This window comes from Camelina sativa, chromosome 5 (assembly GCF_000633955.1).
Source record: "Camelina sativa cultivar DH55 chromosome 5, Cs, whole genome shotgun sequence".
NCBI classification, from domain to species: domain Eukaryota; kingdom Viridiplantae; phylum Streptophyta; class Magnoliopsida; order Brassicales; family Brassicaceae; genus Camelina; species Camelina sativa.
Window position 1 is genome coordinate 8751316 of NC_025689.1, and position 22229 is coordinate 8773544.

At 35.2% G+C, this 22229-nt stretch overlaps 6 protein-coding genes and 1 long non-coding RNA gene across 7 annotated transcripts; 5 read left to right on the plus strand and 2 right to left on the minus strand.

Annotated features, from left to right (window-relative positions):
- LOC109132977 lies at positions 640–1750 on the minus strand. Its single transcript, XM_019245494.1, has 2 exons — positions 1594–1750; positions 640–1540 (listed from the first exon to the last, which is right to left on the minus strand). The coding sequence occupies exon 2, from the start codon at positions 1538–1540 to the stop codon at positions 899–901; it is 642 nt and encodes a 213-aa protein (XP_019101039.1). The 5' UTR covers positions 1594–1750; the 3' UTR covers positions 640–898.
- Positions 7438–8807, plus strand: LOC104786230 (ciliogenesis-associated TTC17-interacting protein-like). Its single transcript, XM_010511592.2, has 3 exons — positions 7438–7636; positions 7751–7848; positions 8011–8807. Exons 1-3 carry the CDS (start codon positions 7553–7555, stop codon positions 8630–8632), a joined length of 804 nt encoding a protein of 267 aa, XP_010509894.1. The 5' UTR covers positions 7438–7552; the 3' UTR covers positions 8633–8807.
- Positions 8872–10959, minus strand: LOC104786231. Its single transcript, XM_010511593.1, has 3 exons — positions 10557–10959; positions 9973–10414; positions 8872–9350 (listed from the first exon to the last, which is right to left on the minus strand). The coding sequence occupies exons 2-3, from the start codon at positions 10215–10217 to the stop codon at positions 9293–9295; spliced, it is 303 nt and encodes a 100-aa protein (XP_010509895.1). The 5' UTR covers positions 10218–10414; positions 10557–10959; the 3' UTR covers positions 8872–9292.
- Positions 12256–14637, plus strand: LOC104786232 (actin-related protein 2/3 complex subunit 2B-like). Its single transcript, XM_010511594.2, has 10 exons — positions 12256–12426; positions 12691–12757; positions 12841–13048; positions 13125–13303; positions 13396–13473; positions 13564–13696; positions 13810–13901; positions 13992–14048; positions 14143–14188; positions 14274–14637. Exons 1-10 carry the CDS (start codon positions 12368–12370, stop codon positions 14489–14491), a joined length of 1137 nt encoding a protein of 378 aa, XP_010509896.1. The 5' UTR covers positions 12256–12367; the 3' UTR covers positions 14492–14637.
- Positions 14990–15362, plus strand: LOC104786233. The gene is made up of 2 exons (XR_767466.1): positions 14990–15062; positions 15173–15362. It is a non-coding gene; the product is annotated as an uncharacterized LOC104786233 (long non-coding RNA).
- On the plus strand, positions 15557–17183 carry LOC104786234 (probable peroxygenase 3). The gene is made up of 6 exons (XM_010511595.2): positions 15557–15753; positions 15969–16118; positions 16255–16340; positions 16438–16532; positions 16618–16743; positions 16871–17183. The coding sequence occupies exons 1-6, from the start codon at positions 15651–15653 to the stop codon at positions 17028–17030; spliced, it is 720 nt and encodes a 239-aa protein (XP_010509897.1). The 5' UTR covers positions 15557–15650; the 3' UTR covers positions 17031–17183.
- LOC104786236 (60S ribosomal protein L23) lies at positions 21121–22225 on the plus strand. Its single transcript, XM_010511597.2, has 4 exons — positions 21121–21205; positions 21465–21749; positions 21849–21890; positions 21981–22225. Exons 1-4 carry the CDS (start codon positions 21193–21195, stop codon positions 22061–22063), a joined length of 423 nt encoding a protein of 140 aa, XP_010509899.1. The 5' UTR covers positions 21121–21192; the 3' UTR covers positions 22064–22225.

Here is a 22229-nt window from a genome sequence, read left to right on the forward strand (position 1 = left end):
ATGGTTAGACCATAAATCCCTGAGATGTCCAATAGTGGCCTTGTTACTCAGGCCTTGACAATTCCAACTTATTATATTCATAAAAACTTTTCACAAAATGGGTATGAGAAACCCCAAGGTTTCCTTCTCCCACCCTCTGGATAAGGATACCAAGACAAGAACCAGAAATAAAACGTTGTACCAAGCATGTCACAAAAGTGCAAAACAGAAAAACCCATAGTAATATGAAAAGAAACAAGAGTAAAAATAACAGCGGAAATAGGACGAGAGGATTGGAGAAGATTAAAACTCACGGAAGGTAAAAATAACCAGAAACTCGAGACTAATTTATCCATAAAAGGCCCAAGAAACAAAACTGTCATGAGACAAAGAAAAAAGCCCAATAAGGGCCCATATCTTGTAACACACCGAAACCTCAAACTAAAATTACAACGCATCCCATAATTATCCCAATACCGAGGCTTGTATAACAGTAATTCATTAAACCAAATTAAGGGCAAACATGAAGGGTTTATTGCAAATCTTGAAAACTCGACCACGTTACTTGTAAATAGGAAACCCGTAACCAAAATTACACCACCAAAAGATGAAAAGTCATAGAAAAAGAGACACAAGACGTAAAGGAGACCGTGGCAAAGGTTTATTAAGACACGAACAAAATGAATACAACCACAATTATCCAAACCCAGATAATCATAACCAACGAAGGGAAAAAGAAGCAAACAACAACGAAAACCATACAGAACAACCGATGGTAAATTATTCAAAAGCAGAAAATTGTGCAAAGCGAAAGAACCTAAGGTAAAAAAAAACAAAGACTGCTGCCAAATATAAGACCCTCTCCTTGTAAGATGGGAGGAGAACCCACACCCTTGCCCACACTTGCTTATAACTTGCATTAGGCAGCCGCATTACTCGGAGGCTTCCCTCCCTGGTGAGAAGAACCCACCTTACCCATCAGACCTGCACCCTTAGTAACAACCTTCTTACGAGGCGACGCCATAGTGACCATGTTCCGCTTCTTGGTACTCACCCCTTGAAGAAACCCCTTACCCTTGACCACTTTAGACCGCGGTGGTGGAAACGTACCACCAGTCTCATCACTTGGGAGTGTGTCCTTGGAAATATCCTCCGCAAGCCCCTGATCAGAGAGATCCTCAACATTAGCCTCCTCCTCTACCAGAAAGTCCTCCGTTCCCTCTGCTTCTTCTTCCCCCTCTGCCTCTGCTTCCCCCTGTGGGGATACCTCTGTTTCAGTACCCCTCTCCTCCGGGATTGCGCCCAGAAAAGCTAGCGATTGACCCTCCTTAGGAGGGAAATCTTGAGCCAGGAAGTCACCCAAAACCTCCGTAAAAGTCACCTCCTGCTGCATCAGCTCCATATTGATTATATCAGAATCACTTGCCACCACTGTCCCTGGGAATAAATTTTTGCGAACCCTCATATCAGAAACCCCTGCAGGAACTGACACTCCATCCACAAGTTGACCATCCGAGACCACTAAGTCTTCCAAGGTAGAGCCCAAAAACGCATCCAACATCTTTTGTTCATTATCCGAAAACTGATGCCCAACCTCACTGGTTTTGAGTTGATCTAAACCACTACCAGACACAGCCAACTGAAGGCTTGAACTTTTAGGTGCCTCAACTGAGCTCCTATGCTGCTTCACCAAACGTTCCTCAGCCTGATGACCCCTTTTGCCATTCTTTCCCTTGTGACCATATCCCTGTTTGTAGCGAAAATTGGTAGCCTGAGAACCTGACCCACGGCCATTACCAGCAAAAGACCCTTGATGAGATACCCCTGAACCCTCACCACTCAAACCTCCCCCCAAACCAGGATTGAGACCTTGAGTTGTAGCACCCTTATAGCTCTGTAACTTATCATCTGGTCGAGGTTCCAACCGGACATCCACCTTCTGCTTCCCATTGTCACCAAGGAGAGGACACCGCGACGTCTCATGACAGAGACTATTGCACCGCCGACAAAAACCATATAGCCTTTCGTACCTCAGAATAACAGTCGTCTCCTCCCCACTATGGAACTCTACTGAAGCATCAAACGACAAGGGTTTGAAACCATCCAACAATACCTTAACTCGGCCATTATCCAGATCCACCTCCTCTACATCTCCCAGATCAGAACCAATACAGCGGAAAGTTTCATCAGCCCAAAAATGCAAAGGAACTCCCATAACTCGAACCCAAAACTTGATAAAGTGAGGATAGCGTTGGTCGACCACCGGCTTCCATCTTACCAAAGACAACATCCAGTGATCAAAATGGAAAGGCTCCATCTTCAAGATCTCCTGGATATCCTCCTCATGCTCAAAATCAAACTGAAACCGACCCATCCCCAGATCAGCACCAGCCACTCTCTCCTCAACCTTCCAAATCCGAGGTAGCATGAACAGCAAAGCTTTCATATCCTGCACCGCCGAGTTCATGCACCTTCCAATGAGGGTCTTAGAGTAACCCTCAATCAAGGCAGAGTTATCAAACTGTGGGCCTTGATCTTAGGCTTGAGTCCAGCCCCCGAACCACTCACATTTGAGCCCTGAGTCAGCAAACCACTTTGAGACATTGTTTCCCCGAGAAAAAAAGAAACACTGCAAACAAAAATCGACCGAAACACAACACCCAGATAAAAACCGAAGCTAAACCTCTCAAAAACTTGAAGATATGAATCTGAAAGGATTGTGGGATGAGGAACAACCACAGCTCGTGAGAAGAATATATACACCAGCGCCACAACCCTAAACACATCAAAACCCGTAGACAAATAAGGAAACTGAATCCCCCATTCCTTCATGCGCCACCGAGCCATATCATGACCGGAATCCCAAAGAGATGCACACAGAGCATCAGAAGAAAAAAACGTAATCCCTCTCAGATCCCTCATATCAAAGACCCGAATCCCCTCCATAAGAGCCAGATCGCTCAGATCGAAAAGAATCATCCTCAATAAACCAAAGACATAATCCACGCCCAACAAATTCAGCACCAAACAAGGCATAAAAATTGCCCCTTCCTCTAATGACCGTATCAACAGAACCGAATAGAGATCTGGTAACAGGGAATAAGTCCCAGAAAAGGGAAACCCGAAACAATTGAAAATCCATTGCAGATCCGAAAAATCAGAAACCGTACCGATAGTCACAACCAAAAAGAATCTCCAGCGGGGATCCCCCCTCATAAGCAATGAAAAAACCCCAAACAGATCCCCAAATCAGATCGACCTTTGAACAGAAATCATCGCCACAAATTCTACGGCTGTTTGACAAAATCTTTTCTTTTCTTGTCATAATGTAAGATTTTAAAATTGTAAATTTTTTATTATTATCGTTAATATAGAAAAAATAGTTTTCAAGTTTAAAGGAGATAAATAATTAAGCAAGATTATTGGACGGTGAACGGTTATTTGGTGGTCAAAATCGGACGGTCAGTATCTCATGCTATATATATGGTTCAAACTTTAAGATAAATATAGTACTCCTCTGTTCATAAAAGAATGAAGTTTGATCAGTAGTTTTTTCATTGGTGAGCTCAATTGGAATAATTTTTACAATTTACAAGTAAGAAATAATGATTATTAGTCTTAAATACATTATTTTTAATCATCAAAATTTTATTATTTAATCATGGACCAATAACTATTTTATTTTTTTAACGCTAGAAAGATTAGATTGATAGGAGTGTCAAAGAAAAACAAAGTATACAATTACAAACAAACAACTGAAGGAAATTTACAAAATCAAAAGAAACAAAACAAGAGAGATACCAATAGGCATCGGAAAGTAAGAGCATTAGCTAATAAAGCTGGAAATGAAAACAACCACACACGGGGAATGAGGAGCGATACAACGATTTGCTAAGCCAGTTGCTTAAGGTCTCACTCACTGTGAATCGAAGACTGCTTCAGCGTGAATGAGTTCTGCAAGCCAAGAAGGTTCATTTCAAGCAATATAGGACTGATAGCGGTGGTCTCTGGTGATGCTCCAAGCAATACTATTCGCGACACGGTTTTCTAGAATCCGAGACACACTCTATTCTCAATTTCTCAAAAGTGCTTAGAAATTGTTGAATGTCAAAGAGAATGTGTCAAAAGAAAGAAAACTGTTGCGGGTTAGAGATTGCCTGCACAACTTGTTTAGAAGATGACTCTAGTATAATCTTCGAAGAATGCAGGTTACTCAAACCTTCTACTGCCAGAATATCCCCAATAAGTCGGATTCAAAACTTGATTTAATCTCATAATAAGATCTCATGTTGTGTAAGAGCACCATACCTCTTTGATCTCGGGCTATCCACGACACACCACAATTTCTATTTTTACTAATCCAAGAGCTACTCACATTGCATTTGATGAAGTTCGATGATGGTCTACGCCAATGAGAGATCTCTGTCTCTGTCAGCGAATTTCAGTCTCTGTTTTATTAGTTTCCCTCCAAATCGTCGAATCTTCTTGAGCTTTTAAGCAAATAGAACTAGCATCAGATCGTCTTCCTTCAAATATAAACGTGTTTCTGTTCTTCCATAGATGCCATAAAATCCAAGGAAATGCATGAGCGACATTGGAAGAGGTGTTTGGATTCCTGATGTATGCTAGTAGGTAATGCAAGTTTAAGAAAATATAATTACGAGAAAATCCTGTTCTTGGAGGAGGAATATGAGAGAGGTCCCATGTGTGTCTTGCTATGGGCAAGTGAAGAGTACATGGCAAATGGATTCAACATCCGTGCCACATATTTTACACATTGGATCAATCTGGATTCCCCTGTGTTGAAGTCGGTCCGATACTGCCAAAGCACCTGCCAAAGCTTTCCATAGAAAATGTTTGATCTTTGGTAATGTTTTTAACTTCCAGAGACTTGACCACAAGTTTCTCTCTAGTGGCGACAGGGAAGTAACTTTGTGAAGTTGATGCTCCGGTAAGGATTCTAAGAGTTTGTAACCACTTTGAGATGAATAAATTCCAGTTTTAGTGAAACCCCAAATGTTTGTATCCTTTAGGCTTCTTGAGCTTTTAAGGTTGAGAATATAAGCAGCATCTTTTTCTATAAATAGTTGGCAAACCTGGTGTTCATCCCACCTTCCATTGTTACTATCAACCAAGTCTGATACCTTGAGTAAGATGTCCATGTTTCTCTGTGAGCTTATTGGAATTCTTGGGGTTTCGTCAAGTATTCATTTATCCGATCATACCCATGTGTCTTGTCCATCACCTATGGACCTTGACAGCCCTTTTCTTAGAAGATCTCGGCCATGCATTATACTCCTCCAGCCGTATGAAGGCCTGTTGCCAATGCCACATTCCAAGAATGATCCATTTTTAAAGTAGCGGCTCTTAAGAACTTGTGACAAGAGAGAGTTTGGCTGGTACCATATTCTCCATGCTTGTTTACATTATTCATTCCTGGAGCCCAGATATTGCGGTCTCTGTTTTGAACGACGTCTATCCGATATAGGCCTTCAGTCTTCGGCTCGATTGTGAAAGCATTGATCGGCGGGCCGAGTAGAAGATTGTGTACTAGTAAAGAGGAAGGGGGTCTAGGATTTCATGATATCAGTTGGTGTAATCAATAACTATTTTAAAATTTAAATATTTTTAATGATTAGTTTTTGAAGTTTACAAATTATTAACATTAACTAGTTAAATAAAAATAAATAGAAAATCAATTTTTGTAGAAAAAGAATCTCAATAACATTCTTTTATGGACATAGGTTATTACACCGGTTGTACAAATGATTTTACTAAAAAATGTAAATCTTGTTCAATATGTATGAAAGAAGGATCAGTGACCTTATAATTTGAGAAGAAAATGATACATCATTTGTAGCTAATGATTTGGTAATAAAATTATTAAAATTCTTGTATCCAATCATTGTTATAGTTATGTAAAAAGAAAATAATTTGATTTACAAAACAAAACAAAAAAATCCTATCTCAAGACTCAAATCGTAGTCATATATTAAAGCAATTTTTGACATGCTTATTTTTAATCTTCGAAATTTATAGAACACTAAACAATAATAAAGTTTTTAACGGTCTCAATACTACACTGATTTTACACACAAAAAATGTCATTAAATATGTTTTTAAAAAATTATACATATAGCATAGATTTAAGTTTAACTGTATGGTGGTAATTAAAAAACAGTATATATATACCCAACTGAGGAGTAGAATGTATCAACCGGGCTTTAAGGAGGAATCAATTGATCATAATATTATTTTTTGTATGTATTAGTATTCCAATTTTGGACTTTATTTACAATATTTTCAAATGTGATTATTGATCAAGTAGAAACAAAGAAAGAAATAATAGTTGTTGACGCAGTTCTTCACAAAAGAGCCAGCTATTAAACAATGAGATATCAACGGTGATAGAGAATTCTTAGATTAATGTTATACACCATCATAAAGAAAAATTTAATCCCTATCTTATTCCTAAATTTTTGTCTCCTATACTAGTTCTTTAGTCATCCCTAAATCAATGGACATAAAAAGATTATTATTTTCATAATGAACCCAATGTCTACTTCCGACTCGAAATAATACTTTGATAAGTTGGTTTTATATGGGTATCTGTTTTCATGGATGTTTTCAACAAAACCCACAGCTCAAACATGGTTTTCCCAACTCTTTAACCTTCATCAAACTCAATAGGAGAAAATATGAGAAAAAATGGTAAACCAAATTCAACTTAACTCGTCAAAGTAATTTATCAATAAGAAATCTTAAAAAATAAATACGAGGCTTATCTATATATGATCATAATATTTTTTGGTATGGATTAGTACTTTGTTAACAGAAAAAAAAACAGTAAGATATTTTATAAAACAGTAAGTTATTGGTTAAATACGTCTGATTTGCATATTCCAAACATTTTATAAAATAGTAAGTTATTGGTTAAAAGCATATTATTACTTCGAATTTTGTTTATAATGGGCCTTGAGGCCCACAACATAAATCATTGAGTTTGGATTTTAAATTTTGAAAAACACTGTTTATTAATATTTTTAATTTATACTTACAGTTTTTTAATATATATTTACAATATTTAAAATAATTTAAAGACATTTCATTTTATTCTTTTACGACTAGTCACCTTTATTATTAAAAAAAGTTTGTATTTTTGTTATGGCTCTCTTATATTCATCTTGGATATATGCATAGAAAGTAACAAACAACGAGGAAAAAAAAAGTAACAAACAAGTAGTTTTAAATTTTTAATTTGGCACAATAAAAAAGATTAACTTGCCACAAACTGAAAAAATGTTTTATTTTTTCTTCAAAAAATAAAATAAAAGAGGAATTCAATAATTGTATTTGTCTCTTCTTCTTAAAAGAACCAACGAAATAAAAATAAAAATAAAATTACAGCATAAACTCCGTGAGCCCACCGTCAATTTCATCCGTTTGAAATCCCAACGTTCCTATTTCTATTTCAAAGACACCCACTCAACAGAGGCCAAAACTAAAGCATCTCTCTCTCTCTCTCTTCTTCTTCTTCTTCTTCCTCTCAAGATTCAAAAACCGAAACAACAAAATGGGATGTTTTATGGGTTGTTTCGGTCTCTCTTCCAACAAAAAACGCAGAAGCTCCATCAGGAAGATCCTTCCTCGAGATCAAGTAAGCTTCTTTTTTTTTTAATTTCCCCCAATAAGTAAAAGAACACTCTTTCTTTCTTAAAAGTTTAGGGTTTTTACATTACTCTGATTTATAACCCAGACTTTTTTCTTGCAGAGAATCTGTAGCTACGAGCCTCTACTACATTCTTCAGATCCGACAGATTTCAATACTTTTGTTGATAACCCTCAAAAGATCTCGAATTCGAACCTCAGGTCAGTGTTGTTCTTAAGGACTTTGGATTTACTTAAAAACTGGAACTTTTTTTTAACTTTTGATCTGAAGATCACCAATCTGATAACCGGTTATGAAAAGCCAAAATGAGACCCGGTTTTTAGCAGTTTTATAAATGGGATGTTTTATGTTTGATGTGTCAGGTGTGAAGTGGAGGAGGATGAGGAGGAGAAGAAGAAGGTGGCCAAGAAGACGAGGAAGAGAGTCAGATTTGATTTGAATGTACAAACCTATGAACCTATTGTATCACCAACATTTGAGAATGATTGCAGTGATAATGAAGAGGGATCCTCAGTTATCGATAAGAAACCAGAGGATCTAAGCAGTAGACCAGTGTATCCTTCAAACTATAGGTACCATAATTGCGTGACTAGTTTTGTAGATGAAGATGATGAAATGGGTTATGGAGAGAGTGATTTGGAGGATGAAGACTATTACACAGATGATGAAAACGACTATGAAGATGATGCTGATGATGAAGAAGAAGAGAAGGACCAGGACCAGGATGTCACTCCCCTTTTGAATCCTGTGGAGAATCTTGCTCAGTGGAAAGCAGTTAAAGCAAGGCCGGTGAAACTTAAACGAGAAATGAAAGAGAATGTTCAAGCGGATATGGATGATCATCATCAAGCAACCCCGCTACTGAAGGAGTTAATCGTCAATACTAGCCTTTCCAATTGGATAGCCTCACCGAAGAGACTTCATGGGAATGGTTCATCAAAGAGATCCCCAATTGTGGATATCACCAACATGGAGAACAGGTAAAAAGGTTTCACAGTGATTCAGAAGAAGAAACGAGAAAAAGTGTGTTTTGTTGTTTTGTCTTTTGTAGCATTTCTGATTCTTTTTGTGTGTATGGATGAAGGTTTGCATCAGTTTCCCCATTTCGGGTTTATTTTCACCACTTGTTGTTTCTGCAATCTTGAAAAAAGTTGTGACCTTTCAAAGTTTTTGCATCTGCTTATTATGGAGTCGGTGAGGATTACAACTACTAGAAGAAGAGGAAAAATAATATCAATTTGCTGCATATATGTACTTACAACTTAACAAGCGTGTATGTTGCAGAAAGGCATACATAGTTTACTATCAAAACCCTGTCAAATCAAACAGCACTCAAAGATCTTCGATTTGAAGATCAGCCTCTATTCAACAATAGAGCAGTAAATAATAATCTATATACTCACACTCCTGTCACTGAGATGAGACGATCTGATATATATAGCTTATGAGTCTACATCCCTTGTTTTTGTCTGGCTTCTTGTCAGAAGTCCTGAGCACAAAATCAGACAGTTACATGATTGTGATGTCACTCGCTTAAGTTGGTTCGTCTTTCCTCACAAAAATGATTTCTGAAAAGAGGTCAGATACAAGGACGAGCTCATTGTTAACTCCATGTTAAATGGTGGTTGATAGCGGATTTGAGGACTACATAATTGTGCAGATGCATGAATCTGATTCATCATCATCTGTATCGCTAACTTCGCTGCAAGCAAAAAAAATGGAGATAGACGTAAGATATATAGTTGTTTTCAATTACCAAGGGAACAAACAACAATGTAAGAGCGTAAGTTCTGAAACAGAAGACTCTATTGAAGCTATAATAGAGGGACTACCAATATGGAACATCAAAAAGATGTCAACAATAATCTGACTTCTACAATCTTTTCCAATGGTATTTGTTAATGCTCCTAGACCGGTCAAATGAAAAAGGTGTAGTATTCTTTGCCTAAATTCAGATCCCACAATCCCCAAAATGAAGTGAGAAACAGGCTTAAAGGTTTGTTTCCACTATCGGTACGTGCATTAAAATGTATCACAGATAGAGATGCACAAACGCTAAAGAAATTTGCTATCAGCTACATAACAAAGGCAAGCCTAACGGCTTCTCATAGGCTAATCAACAAAAATACTCAGCTAAACGAGTTCCAGGTCAGTGCTGACTGCTGACAAATCATGAGAAACGGCTTAAGAAGCTAAAATAATTTTTCTACTGAAACCATTCCTAAACAAAAAGGCCACCAGTCAAAGCATTTCTAAGGGTGGATCCTGCATTTGCAATATCATTAATAGAACAAGCCACAGAGATTATGTTTGTTAAAATTTACCTTGGTTCATAAACTAAAACCTCAGCAAGATTGTCTCCTTTGTTGTCATTCCACTGCACAGTCCTCTTAATCTTGTCAGTGCTTCTCGACATCATCCCTCCTTTCCTCGGAGCCAATAAACATTGTGACTCACTACTTTCTTCTTCTTCTTCCTCAGAAATCTGATCTTCAATCTCACTCTTATCTAGACTAACAACAATAGCCTTATTCTCACACCCATTAGCCTCTCCACGAACCGTATCCATAGCAAATCTTAATAAATACCACCAATCTATGGAAAACTAGACCCACAACAAGTTGTACCAATCTGGAGAAGATAAAAGAGAGATCTTTGTTTCCTAATTCATCTCATTCCATAAACCCTAACCATTGACCCTCAATTTCGCTCTCTGGATCCCACAATCAAATGAAGTGATTGATTCAAAAGGTTTTGAGTTTGATCCTGTTACACAAAAACAGAATGCAAATTATGAATCTTAAAAAACAAACCCTAACCACCACCAAATCCAAAGAAGTCAACGCTTTGGATTCGAGATCCGAAACTAAAAACATAAAACTCGAAATGAGAAAGCTTTTTAACTTACGTAGTTAAAATTTCAGAGTTTTTGTTTGACGAAACGGAAAAAAATCTCGAATTTTTCTTTCTCGGGGCAAAAAGATCGAAACTTTAGCACCAATCAACAAAGACCCATATCGAATTCAAAATCCAACAATCCAGGAAACCTCGAAATTCCCAGTTTTTTTTTTCTTCTTCTTCTTCCTGATCCGATAACGAGAAAAAAATAAGGAAGAGAAAAAAAAAAAACAAAAAGGGAAAGTGAAGGATTGAAATCTGAGAGACGCGTTTCTCTCTCAGCTGAGTTGTGATTGGGTCTGCTCTGCTCTGACAAAACAAATTGATAAATACAAAACTTCGTTAAATAGTAATTAACGGTTTAGATTTTTTAACTTGAGATATTTGTAGATTGATTTGAGGATTAAGCTTTTTTTTTTTTTTTGTTTGGCGCACGGTAGGTAATCTCGTTATGAGTTCATAATACACTTTGGTTGCCGTTGACTAAACATATTTTAATTAGCAAATTTGTTTATATATTTTAATTACTTGTTGGACTTTTTATGTGTTTTAATTTAATATGCTTTGAATTTTTCGTATATGTTGACAAATTCATAGTAATATACATCTATAGAAAGTATATTAAAAACAAATTGAATAGACGTCTTACTATATATCTTAGCATATGATTATTTATATGTGACTGACTTGATTTGATTATCTGTTTTTAAATTATATATATAAAAAAAAAGAGGTGGGGGTAAAGAGTTCAATGGGTTATCTTACAAGTTGTATTATCAAAATCAATTTCAGTATTGATGGTCATGAACTCATAAACAAAGATAGATTAGCGGACACATTTTACTAATATTTTTAAAAAATTATTGCATCAATCTAAGAAAGAAAGTAATCTACATTATATTGACCATTCTTTTACGCCTAAGTAAACCACACCGAGAATAAAGAAGGATGGTGGGAGTTAAATTACGTACAGGTGGGGAGATATATGTTGGTAAAGTCAAAAGCTTGGGGTTCATGTGAAACCGATGCTTAATGTTCATTGGATTAGCTTGGATTACATTTCAAGTATTGCTCTTTTAATGATAAGGTCCACATAAGAAGAAGAAAGAGGAAAACACTCGTTGAATTTTTTTTCTTTTCTTCTAACAGTAGAGTTTTTGACTTTGAGGTTGAAATACACATTATATTTCTATAAGTCAAGAAACAAAGATCAGTGAGAAAAATATATGACTCTAGTTACGGTATAAAGATTAACATGGTTTAATTATTTAAGAAGTAATCTAAGTTTCTGACAGAAAAAAAAAACTCAAGTTCAGTTTAGCTCTTTGTTAGATTCTGTTTTCCAATCCCGATAAATAAAATAAAAAGAACATCAGATTCTTTCTTTGTCACTATGCGACCGTGTGAATCGACGTCCATCAAATCCCACAGCTTTAATCCAACGGCTGACATACCGTTAAGACTCTTTATCAACGAGGCCAATGTGTTTATCAGGCAGCCTTATATTGGGCTGACACAGTGACACAGTACATCCACAATATATTGGATTTCAATGGCAGGTATAATAGCTACATGTTTTGCTTAGAAACAAGATAAAAATGATTGCAAATTAAAACTGACAATTTACTCAACCTCCAATAATTTCACCAACACACATACAAACAAAAGAAAAAAAATCCCCACTTAGTCTCTCCCACACACAGATATATATGAAATGAACACGTACCTATAAGTAATAAACTGATGACAAAAAAAAAAAAAAGTTACAATTTATAATTATTGTACCGCCAAGGTTCTTGCGAGCTGGTTCAACTTTCAAGAATGGCATATCTCGAAAGATCATCTCCAACGTTGAAAGAAACACTCCTCAAGATATATCGGTAAGCCACTCTCTCTCTTTAAATCTCCGGTCCAGTTTCATTTCCGTTTTAGCTTCATTCAAGATGATTTGATGATTTGATGTTACTTTGTGAAGTTTTAGTAAACATGGATTTTTATTTTAACTCAAAATCAATTGATAGTAAGTGGGATGATTTATAAATTGTAGTTTAGACTCATATCCACTTCTAGTGGTGAACATCATAACATAATTAAGATCCACTAAAAAGTAATATAATGTTTCATTGTCCTTGAATCCATGGCAGTGCTGAAAAACCTATCGAGGTCGATCAACATTTCCACGAGTTTGGTTCGATTCAATATCACATCAAGGTATATATTTTTGCGTCTCCCTATATTTTTCTTGCTTAGTTGACTATATCTACTGTAACAAATTATATGATTTGGGCATCCAGTACTCGGTTTCCGATCCAAATATTGTGCATGTATCGACCTCGACGTTGCTTGAGACACAAGGAGCAGTGACGTTGAAGGAGATTTCAAGTCACACTTATGAGGTGATTAAGAATATTGCAGTTGGTGTGATTGATATTGTTGATCCACCAAGGTTAGGGTTTCAATTGACCCTTGCGCTTCACCTTGACAATATACCACGTGGCAAAGGTAATTTAGCTTGTAATATTGTAATTTAAATTTTCTTAATTAAAAGTTTTCTTCATTTTTACTCTTTCAACTTCAGAAGCTATTAAAATCATAACAAGGATTTCTGAAATGCAAGCGTTAATATTAAGTAGCCAACTTAAAGAGATGCTGAGAAATTTGAATTTTCAAGATGATTCACGATCCATGAACAACGACAACAACAGGCCCATCAGGATTGTTTATCACCCAAGTGAACCTTTCTACGTCTTTAAACAGGTTTACATATATGATATATCCAACTAATTAATATGACCGTCGTCAAAATTTTCTCGAATAAAATTTTAACTATCTTGAATTGTTTTTTTCAGCCGGAGAAAATTACGGCGGTGTTTCCAATGAATTTTAAAGATAATTCGGATGTGGTCATTGCCACATCGTTCTTCCAGGTACAAATTACAATGGATGCATGCATATATATTTGTGATTCAAATACAATTTGGTTATGTTGAAAACATTAAATATTGGACGATGAAAAGGAATTAGTGGAAGTGGGAAGCCAAAAGGAAATGGTAAAGGCACCACAATGTAGTTGGTCACCAATACCTCCTCTCCAACTTAGAGGAGAACCAGTCCAAGACTTAACCACCAATTCTGGTTTTGTATCTTTTGGTACATAATTTGTTTCTCTTTTTTTTTATATTTATGTTTGAGTATTAAACTCATCTAACTTCTTTAATTAGTATTATATGCACGAAATTTCAACCAATTGTTATTATTGGCAGATATTACTTCACGGCACGTTGAAGCAAAGAGACTAGCCAAAACGGTTTGGAATTTGCTAAATTTCTACGCATACGTTAAATATCATATTAAGGTACATTTAGTGGTAAATTCTTGTCAGAAAAATATTCTATAATTTGTATTCTTGTAACTGAAAATTCTCAACCATTTATTGGTTAAATAGTGTTCGAGAGGATACATACAGAGAAGAATGAGAAAAAGAATGGACAGTTTAGTTAAGGTATATAATAATATTACACACACGAAATTACAACAATAATAGTCATTTCATCATATGATAACTTAATTTTGTAAATTTTACATTATGTACGCAGCTGCTAGATAACACAAGCCTAGAAGAAGAAGCTTATCATCAAAAGGGTATCCTTTTTTTTACAAACCATCTAATATTACGATTTTGTAACAATATGTTTAGTCTATATTTGTCATTCTCTCTAATTTGTAGAAACCCCAAGATGTAATTACGTGAAGGAGTTTGTGAAGGTACCAAAAGGCAAATTGATGATGAAACAGCGATGCAAGGAGATGACAAGGAGAGTGAAGATAAGTAAGTTCCGGATCAAGATCAATGGTTGTGCTCGATTTCGATTCAATCAACGGTGGATATCTCTCCCCAAATTCTCTTCGAAACCCTCAAATAAATCACACACAAAACTCGACTAAGTAATCTCTTAATCATACACGCTTCAAACTTGACTTTGGGGAGCAATGCATTGATGAAGTATAGTTTTCTGACGATAATATGTAGTAGATGTTAACTAAAAAGAATAATATCTTAAGCAACAGTTGGCATTGAATGCTGCATGTTATTACGTAACAGTTACAATTAATCAACAAATAATATTAAAGGCCAAAAAATGGTGATACAAAAATGTTTTGGCCCTTTTGGGGTGTATGTGACGGCAGTACGTTTTTGATATTTAACATCCTTTTGTTGAGTTATAATTTTATGAATTTTCGAAGAGAATCTTAGTTAATTATTTTGGTATGAAACATTATTTTGCCTATCATACCAAAAAAAAAAACTAGTTATTCCACACCTCACACGGAAGCACACATAAATCAGCAAATCGTTCCAGCAACGTGCATGGGGACCATAACTGGGTGACTGGGTCACTTTACCCGTCCTTTTTTCTCTTGCAAACAATAATTTCAATCCCATAAATTTCAGGCATGTCGGCACCCTTTGGTTCTAAGTTTCTAACTCCTAAAACACCATATTGATCATCAACAGGTTCAAATTTCGTGATTTGCTAATATATCAATACAGTGATTAACCGCGTATGGTTATATTAATTAATTGGGTAACTTCTAATCACTCAATTTTTTTTTCTTTTTGTGTAGGACGACGAGTAATGGATTTTGTACAAAGAAGCTGTAAAATATTTGCTTTGATGGAAGGCCAATTTATGTACTGTGCTCAATAGAATAAGATGAAGTCAATTCTCTCATAACAAGACTACGATTTTGTATAACAACATGTTGTTTCTCTTCCTGAACTATACGATGATATAGATAACACATCGAATAAGCACGTTGTTTTTCTTTTCCACCGATCTCCTCGTGATTTAAAACTGTATTAAGTTTTCAGCCAAAAGAAAATATCCACGTGGACGGACCATATTATATGCTCATATTGCTTGTCGTCTTTGTTTTCTCTTAACCACAACGTCATGACACGTGTCCTTTTACATATCGTCCTTCTTCACTTATAAAGAAAGGAACCCATACCAAAGTATCAATATTGCGTACGTCTTTTGCCTAAGAAGAAACTGAGAGCATCTTCAATTATTCACACTTGCGAGAGTAAGAAAAAGAGAGAATGAGAGGAGAGGCAGAGTCTTTGGCCACGACGGCGCCTTTAGCTCCGGTAACCAGTCAGCGAAAAGTACGGAACGATTTGGAGGAAACATTACCAAAACCTTGTAAGTGTGATTGCCAAAAAAAACAAACAAAAATCACATCATACTAATAAGCCCATAAGTAATAAATATGACAATATCAATTTTTTCATACGTTATTGTGAGTTAATTAAAGAGCATTCTGACATTAATACTTTCAACTTTTTTTTTTAGATTATTAATAAATAAAGGTTAGTATGTTTTTGTTGTTGTTAATTATAACTGATAATGAAAAACAGATATGGCAAGAGCATTAGCAGCTCCAGATACAGAGCATCCGAATGGAACAGAAGGTCACGACAGCAAAGGAATGAGTGTTTTGCAACAACATGCTGCTTTCTTCGACGAAAACGGCGACGGAATCGTTTATCCTTGGGAGACTTATAAGAGTAAATTAATTAACCTTTTTTAATCTTCATAAAAGATGAAAATTGAAAAGTAGTCAAATGTTTTTATCATAAAATGTAACTCTTTCATTATAACAACAAGGTAATTATTTTAAAGAAAAAAGGAAAAATTTTGTAGGATTTCGTGACCTCGGTTTCAACCCAATCTCCTCTCTCTTTTGGGGCATACTCATACACCTAGCGTTTAGCTACGTTACACTTCCGGTATGGAAAACAAATTCTAAGACCCTTCCAATTTAATTTTATTTATCATTTCTATGATCTATATATATATTAAACGTTGTCAACTTTATATAATTAGAGTTGGTTGCCATCACCATTATTGCCTATTTATATCGACAACATACACAAAGCCAAACATGGGAGTGATTCAAGCACCTATGATACGGAAGGAAGGTAACATTCAAATATACAAAACTACTCGATAACTTCAAATGGGATTTTCGTTAAACTCATCAATCCATAAAATTGCTATTTGTAGGTATGTCCCGGTTAATCTCGAGAATATATTCAGCAAATATGCGCTAACGATTAAGGATAAGTTATCATTTAAAGAGGTTTGGAACGTAACCGAGGGAAATCGAATGGCAATGGATCCTTTTGGATGGTTAGTACCAAAAAAGGCTTTATTTGAAATCTTACTTGATGATACATGCATGTACGTACGGTAACTGGTATAAACCAAAACTAAATCGGCCGGTTTTTTTTGTTGTGTTGGTTGTGGCTGCATGCAGGCTTTCAAATAAAGTTGAATGGATACTACTCTATATTCTTGCAAAGGACGAGGAAGGTTTCATTTCTAAAGAAGCTGTGAGAGGTTGCTTTGATGGAAGTTTATTTGAATATTGTGCTAAAAAGAATAAAGAGAGTGCCAATTCTCGCAAACAAGACTAAGAATTTGTTAAGCTTTTTGAAGAGAAGCATTGTGTTATTTAGTTCGTCTTTTAACACAATTTATGGATTTGTATAATACGTTTGCAATCTATGTATCAAATTATAAATAAGAAATACGTTAGAAAAAAAATTAAGAATTTGTTAAGAAATGTTTATTGGCTCTGTATAAAAAATATTGTTACTTTAGATAAGTAGATGTAAATTAATTTTAGAATATGGTCGTGAAAATTTTGTTGAAATTAAGAATTTGTTTAGTATTTTGACTGAAACGCTTCATGGGCTATGATGGGCCTTTAGTTCAGGTTTGGGGTTTAAACCCTAATCCCTTCTTCTCCTTCATTTTGCATGAATCACTCCTATGTTTTGGCCTTTTGGGTGAATATGTGACGGCAGTACGTTTTTTTCTATTTAAAGTCCTTTTGTTGTGTTATAATTTTATGAATTTGTGAAGAGAATCTTAGTTAAATTATCTTGGTATGGAATACTGTATTATTTTGCCTATCACATACCAATTTTGTTTACTTATTCCAACTCACACGGCAGCACACATATATCAGCAAATCGTTCCAGCAACGTGCATGGGGAGGGGACCATATCTGGGTGACTTGGTCACTTTACCCGTGACTGGGTCACTTTACCCGTCCTTTTTTCTCTTGCAAACAATAATTTCAATCCCATAACTTTCAGGCATGTCGGCACCTTTGGTTCTAACTCCTAACACCATATTGATCAACAAGTTCAAATTTCGTGATTTGCTAATCACTGCAATATATCAATACGATACCGATTAACCGCTCAAGATTTTTGTGAAGCACGAGTAATGGTTTTTTTGTCCAAAGAAGCTGTAAACTATTTGCTTTGATGGAGCCCCATTCAAGTACAGTGTTCCATAGAATAAGATGAAGTTAATTCTCGCAGACAAGACTACGAATACGGTTTTATATATTTCTCTTCCTGAATTACGATGAAATAGATAACACATCGAATGTTTGACAAAAAAAAAAAAAGATAACACATCGAATAAGCACGTTGTTATTTTTCCACCGATCTCCTCGTGATTTAAAGCTGTACTATGTTTCAGCAAAATGAAAATATCCACGTGGATGGACCAGTTATATGATCATATTGCTTGTCGTCTTTGTTTTCTCTTAACCACAACGTCATGACACGTGTCATTTTTTTTTACATATAGTCCTTCTTTACTTATAAAGAACCCATACCATTGATACCAAAGTACGTACGTCTTTTGCTTAAGGGCATCGCTCTCCTCATTTTGAAGCGAGCAAATCCTCAAAATAAAGATTTGAAGGCTATTTGCTTCAACAATCAATCCTCAAAAAAATCCTTAAAAACTATTTAATTTGCAATATAGTCTTTAATATTTACAAAATTCACTAATAATGATAAAAACTCATAAATAAATATATAACATATATTTTATTTATTATACAATCCAAAATATTATTTATCTTATTATACAACACACAATATTACATAATAAAAGTTACATGATAATATAAATTACATATATAATAATAAAACACACAGAAACATATATTTTACAAAGTTACATATGAAATAGCAAATTAATCAAGCATTATTTCCATAATGCTCCCAGATGTGATCAATCAAAGCATTCCGAAGTGATAAATGAGCCTCTTTATTTTTTATTTGTATATTACGAGCTAAAAATTGTGGAAATCGGGTGTTTTCATTTACTGCCATTTCAACCATTACTTCTGGTGCTGATCTTTCATCTATGATCGGTGCATTGATATCACGTTCATCTTCAATTATCATGTTATGCATTATAATGCATGCTGTCATTATATCATGCAAGTCTTCTTTCTTTCAGTAACGTGATGATCCTACTATGATAGCAAACTTAGATTGTAGAACTCCAAAAGCACGTTCAACATCTTCTCGACATGATTCTTGTCTTGCTGCAAATAACTTTTTTTGGACCTTGGGGATCTCTTATTGTTTGAACAATAGTTGACCATTTTAGATAAATACCATCCGCTAAGTAGTAACCCATATTATACTCATTTCCCTGAATAATATAATTAGCAGGAGGAGCGGTACCTTGAGCAAGCTTTGAAAATAAGTTGGATGACTTCAAAACGTTTATGTCATTGTAACTTTGTTTTAATATTATATTTTCTTTTGTAAACTTTTTTTTTAATATTACAAATTATTTTTTGTTTATTAAATTTATTTTAGTATGCTTAAGTTTCTTAATTAAATTTTATACAATAAATTATGAAATACATAAATAAAGGGACTTAACTGAAAATAAAAAGTAGTTTTGAGGTTTTGAATAGTGAAACCTCAAATTTGAGGTTTCACTATTCAAAACCTCAAAATTTGAAGATTTGAAGATTTGTTGGATTGTCAAAAACTTCAAAATTTGAGGGGATGAGGGCTTGTTGGAGATGCCCTAAGAAGAAACTGAGAGCATCTTCAATTATTCACACTTAAGTCCTCAAGAGAGAGACAGAGAGTAAGAAAAAGAGAGAAACCTGCAGTAAGTAAAAAAAACAAACAAAAATCACACCATGAAACCTGCAGTAATAAAATCGTTTATAATATTAACTTGAGTAACATTTTTTTCCTAAATTATCGTGAGAAATGAGCATTTTCAAATTACGTACCTTTCAAAGTTTTAGTATAATAAACAAAGGTTAGTGCTTGTGTTTTGTTGTTGACTGTTATAACTCAATATGATAATCAGATATGGCAAGAGCGTTAGCAGCTCCAGATACAGATCATCCGAATGGAACAGAAGGTCGCGATAGCAAAGGAATGAGTGTTTTGCAACAACATGCTGCTTTCTTCGACCAAAACGGCGACGGTATCGTCTATCCTTGGGAGACTTTTAGGGGTACATTCATTAACCTTTTATATATATCTTTTTATCTTCAGAGAAGATAAAAAATCAAGTGTTTAATCATAGAATCATTCTATTAGAATGTAACTCTTTCATTATATTAAAATAATTACAAAAAAAAACTTGTAGGATTTCGTGACCTCGGTTTCAATCCAGTCTCCTCTCTATTTTGGTGCATATTCATAAACTTAGCGTTTAGCTACGTTACACTTCCGGTATGGAAAACAAAATTCTAAGACCCTTCCAATTTAATTTTAATTAATAACTATTATTTTTTAATTAATATAATTTTATGTAACTAGAGTTGGTTGCCATCACCGTTATTGCCTGTTTATATTGACAACATACACAAAGCCAAACATGGGAGTGATTCAAGCACCTATGACACCGAAGGAAGGTAACATTCAAACATATATAAAAGATACTAGATAACTTCAAATGTAATATTTATGAAACTCAATCCGTAAAATTGTGATTGTAGGTATGTCCCGGCCAATCTTGAGAATATATTTAGCAAATACGCCCGCACGGTCAAGGATAAGTTGTCATTTAAAGAGGTTTGGAACCTAACCGAGGGAAATCGAATGGCAATCTTACTTGATGATACATGCATGTACGTACGGTAACTGGTATAAACCAAAACTAAATATATCGGCCGGTTTTTGTTGTGTTAGTTGTGGCTGCATGCAGGCTTTCAAATAAAGTTGAATGGATACTACTCTATATTCTTGCAAAGGACGAGGAAGGTTTCATTTCTAAAGAAGCTGTGAGAGGTTGCTTTGATGGAAGCTTCTTTGAATATTGTGCTAAAAAGAATAAAGAGAGAGCCAATTCTCGCAAACAAGACTAAGAATTTGTTAAGCTTTTTGAAGAGAAGCATTGTGTTATTTAGCTTCGTCTCGTTGTTACTCAATTTATGGATTTGTATAATGTGTTCGTAATCTATGTATCAAAGCTATAAATAAGAAAATATGGTTTAAAAAAAATAATAGTTAAGGATTTGTTTAGTAATGTTTACCTTGTTTTGGCTCTGTAAATAAAAGCATTGTTATTTTGAATATGTAAGTTAATTTTAGAATATGGTCGTGAGAAATTTGCTGAAATTAAGAATTTGTTTAGTAATGTTTTGATTGAAAAGCTTCATGGGCTATTATGGGCCTTAAAAGGCCTCTAGTTCAGGTTTGGGGTTTAAACCCTAATCCCTTCTTCTCTTTCATTTTTGCTTCTTCGATCAGACACCAGAAACCCTAGAGAGCTCTCGAGCCGTCGAAAATGTCGAAGCGAGGTTTGTCTTTTCAATTCCAAGCCTTCCTCTTTCGTATTTGTTACATTTCTGTAATTTCAGTTTTGAAATGTTCGAAAGTTTGAACCTTTTATCTCGATTTCTTCTCAATTGAAATCTACACAGATCTGATCTATTCATCTACACAGCTCATGTACAACATATGACATCAAAAGTATTGATTTTTGATAATTTGAAAACAAAACTAGTAAATGATTTAGAGGTTTTTGCTGCTAATGGTGGTTGTTTTGATTTTGATTAGGACGTGGAGGAACGTCTGGTAACAAATTCAGGATGTCACTTGGTCTGCCAGTTGCAGCCACAGTGAACTGTGCAGACAACACTGGTGCTAAGAACCTTTACATCATTTCGGTTAAAGGTATCAAAGGTCGTCTCAATAGGTTACCTTCTGCTTGTGTTGGTGACATGGTTATGGCCACTGTCAAGAAAGGTAAGCCAGACCTCAGGAAAAAGGTTCTTCCTGCTGTCATTGTTAGGCAACGTAAGCCATGGCGCCGAAAGGACGGTGTTTTCATGTACTTTGAAGGTAACTTTTGCAGTCACTGTCTCTTGTGTTGAATTCAAACATGAGTTTATTATGGTCATAAGATTGATACTGATTTCGATTCTTTGGATGGTGTGGTAGATAATGCGGGAGTGATTGTGAACCCTAAGGGAGAAATGAAAGGTATTAGTTTGTTTGTTTTTTTTTGATCAGTGCATTGTCAAAACACATTTTGTCATTACATTGTTTTCTGAAACATGTTTTGTATATTAGGTTCTGCGATTACTGGACCCATTGGGAAAGAGTGTGCTGATCTCTGGCCAAGGATTGCTAGTGCTGCTAACGCCATTGTTTGAAGATTGTATCATCAACGAAACTGTCATTGCTGGTTATGTATCTGTCTTCAACGAAACTCGAAGTAGTTGATGTTTTTTTGGGTGTTTTAAGTAGAGACGAGAATCTTTTGTGAGCTTCAGACATATTTAAATCCTGGTTTCTAAGAGATTTTGCTTAGTTTTTCCA